The sequence below is a fragment of the Apteryx rowi genome, unplaced genomic scaffold (genome assembly GCF_003343035.1).
Source record: "Apteryx rowi isolate R43461 unplaced genomic scaffold, aptRow1 scaffold_81, whole genome shotgun sequence".
Taxonomy (NCBI): Eukaryota; Metazoa; Chordata; class Aves; order Apterygiformes; family Apterygidae; genus Apteryx; species Apteryx rowi.
The window spans coordinates 2,742,492-2,744,932 of record NW_020451105.1 but is presented as its reverse complement, the minus strand read 5'-3'; the positions used below and the strand labels follow the sequence as shown (position 1 = coordinate 2,744,932).

At 49.4% G+C, this 2,441-nt stretch overlaps 1 protein-coding gene across 1 annotated transcript in view; it reads left to right on the top strand.

Moving 5' to 3' along the window:
• DBX1 (developing brain homeobox 1) overlaps positions 1 to 2,441 on the top strand; it is a 3,835-nt gene extending 1,394 nt beyond the window's left edge. The window contains exons 3-4 of the mRNA XM_026089403.1: positions 1,541 to 1,743; positions 2,076 to 2,441. Coding sequence (XP_025945188.1) covers positions 1,541 to 1,743; positions 2,076 to 2,441 — 569 coding nt within the window. The remainder of the gene's footprint in view (positions 1 to 1,540; positions 1,744 to 2,075) is intronic.

The window sequence follows — 2,441 nt, the reverse complement described above, 5'->3', positions numbered from 1 at the left end:
GGCCCCGGCCCCGGCCCCGAGGCAGCGAGCGAGGGAGCGAGAAAAAACAGGGGGAAAAAAAACAAACAAACTCACAAAACCACCCCAAATCCCCCTCCCCCAGCCCGAATCCGCCCCCGCCCGGAGCTCTGCGCAGGTACACGGAACCAACGCGCTGCGCGCCTTCACTTCTAACTTGGGGTCCGCCACATATCCGCCCCCAATAAAGTTAGGCGCTTTTATATGCAAATAGAAAGCGCCCAAGGAATGGACAGCAAAGTCCGGGACTTCCCTCCTCCACCTTCGACACGTATTAACCCTTTGCCTGTCCACCTGGGGTCTCTAACTTCATCTCCTGCCACTTTGAGCGAAAACGGTCATCCGGACGGCAGAATCGCCCCTACTGACAGAGAGTTAAAGAGAAACAGGAAAAAAAAAAAAACACAGGCTATCGAGATGCGATTCTTGTAGCAGTAAAGCGTTATGATGTGGAGACAACAAATTAAAAAAATCTAATTAAACAAGCTATTAATTTAAAAAGAAAACAGGGAAGGAAAGAGAGGAAAAAAATAACCCAAGCTCTTCCATTCATGATGCTGATAATGGAATTTGCTTCTTTTCTCCAGCATGTGAATAGCCTAACAAAAACAACTTGAGCTTTATAAATAGCTTTTCATGTCCATTTAATGAAAATGATTTGGGGAAAGAGACGATTGTGCCATCAGTATTCTCCCGAGGAGCCTGGCATGCCGTTGTGTTTAGTTTGAAAGTGTAAATCTCTTTTGTTCCAATAATATATGGCGTTAGCTGCTTGTCCTCAGTCTTTTTCTGTTAGTTCATTACTACACAATTACCATTCACGCTTCATTAGCATCTCTGTCTCTCTTGGGGAGTTCCCCCCCCTTTTTTTTAAGGCGAAACTCTGCCCTTTTTATCATGCCAATGCCATTGAGAACCAGGCAATGTGCTAATTAGCTGTTACTTTTCATGTCTTCAGATTGAATTCTCCAAGTTTTGTGGGAGGGGGGGAAGATTAATATAAAAAGATGAATACTGATTGATCAAGACTGCATCTGTAGAGGATTGGTTTTGTTCGAATCAGAAAAGTCCTCATTTTCATCTCAAGCATAATAAAGTGTCTGAAATGATAAAAGCTTCTGAAAAAAAATCAAATACTTTTGAGCGGGAGAGAAAGCTTTTTTATTATACCTCTATCTTAGCCAGTACCCCTCGCCTTGCCTTTTCAGGCTGCCGACCTTTGAATCTCCTAACAAAACAGGCCACTATTGATACATTTTACACGTTTCAGTTGATATATCTAATCCCTGCTATCACTTGCTGAAAAGGGACAGTTATTTAAGCATCAAGCTCCTTTCAGTGCTGCAGGTTGATAGGTGCTAGCCCATTCACTGGGAGGCATGGAGGGAGTGTAAGGCTGGATGGGATGGGAGTGGGGGAAGAAAACACAGCATGGAGAAGGAATTAGGCACTAGGAGCAAGGGTGTGGGGGTGTGTGGGGGTGTGCGTGGGCCCAGCTCACTGCTGTCCTGCTCTCTCCCAGCCACGTCCTCCGTGGTGCCCATCCCTGGCACCTTCTCGTGGCCACTGGCAGCCCGTGGCAAGCCCCGCCGCGGCATGCTGCGTCGCGCTGTCTTCTCCGATGTGCAGCGCAAGGCTCTGGAGAAGATGTTCCAGAAGCAGAAGTACATCAGCAAGCCCGACAGGAAAAAGCTGGCAGCCAAATTGGGCCTCAAAGACTCGCAGGTGAGCAGGTCAGGCTGGGCCAGGGCAGGGGGAGGAGGAGTAGCTCAAGGAAGGGGGAAAGGTAGGTGGGAGTGGGGAGAGTTGCCCAACACCAGGAGAAAGTCCAGAGCAAGCTGCAGGGCTCTGTACATCAGGCAAGAGAGCAGCTGGCTGGGTGGCAGGGCAGGCCAGACCACTTGCCGTGTCCCCTCTCTGAGGGTCCCCAGGGGTCAGGGTTGTGTTTCCTGTCAGCCTCAGTATGGACATGAGCAGGGCTCAAGGGTGCCTCCAAAAAGCAGTTTCCGAGTCCTTGTTTTACTGGACCATATCATTTATGGATGCTTCCTCTCCAGGTGAAGATCTGGTTCCAGAACAGAAGGATGAAGTGGAGGAACTCCAAAGAAAGAGAGCTCCTCTCTTCTGGTGGCTGCAGAGAACAAACCTTACCCACCAAATTCAACCCTCACCCAGACCTCAGTGATGTAGGCAAGAAGTGTTCAGGAGAGGAAGAGGAGGAAGTTCCCCCCATGTGCCCACCCAGCCCTCGGCATCCCTTAACCTACCACCAGCCCCCAGAGCATCTACACTTGAGGGACAGACTGGACTCCCAGAGGTCTCCTTCTCCATCCCATTCTAGCAGCCCCAGTAAACCTTCAGACTTCTCGGACTCAGAGGAAGAGGATGATGATGGGGAAGAGGAGGAGATAACAGTCTCTTAG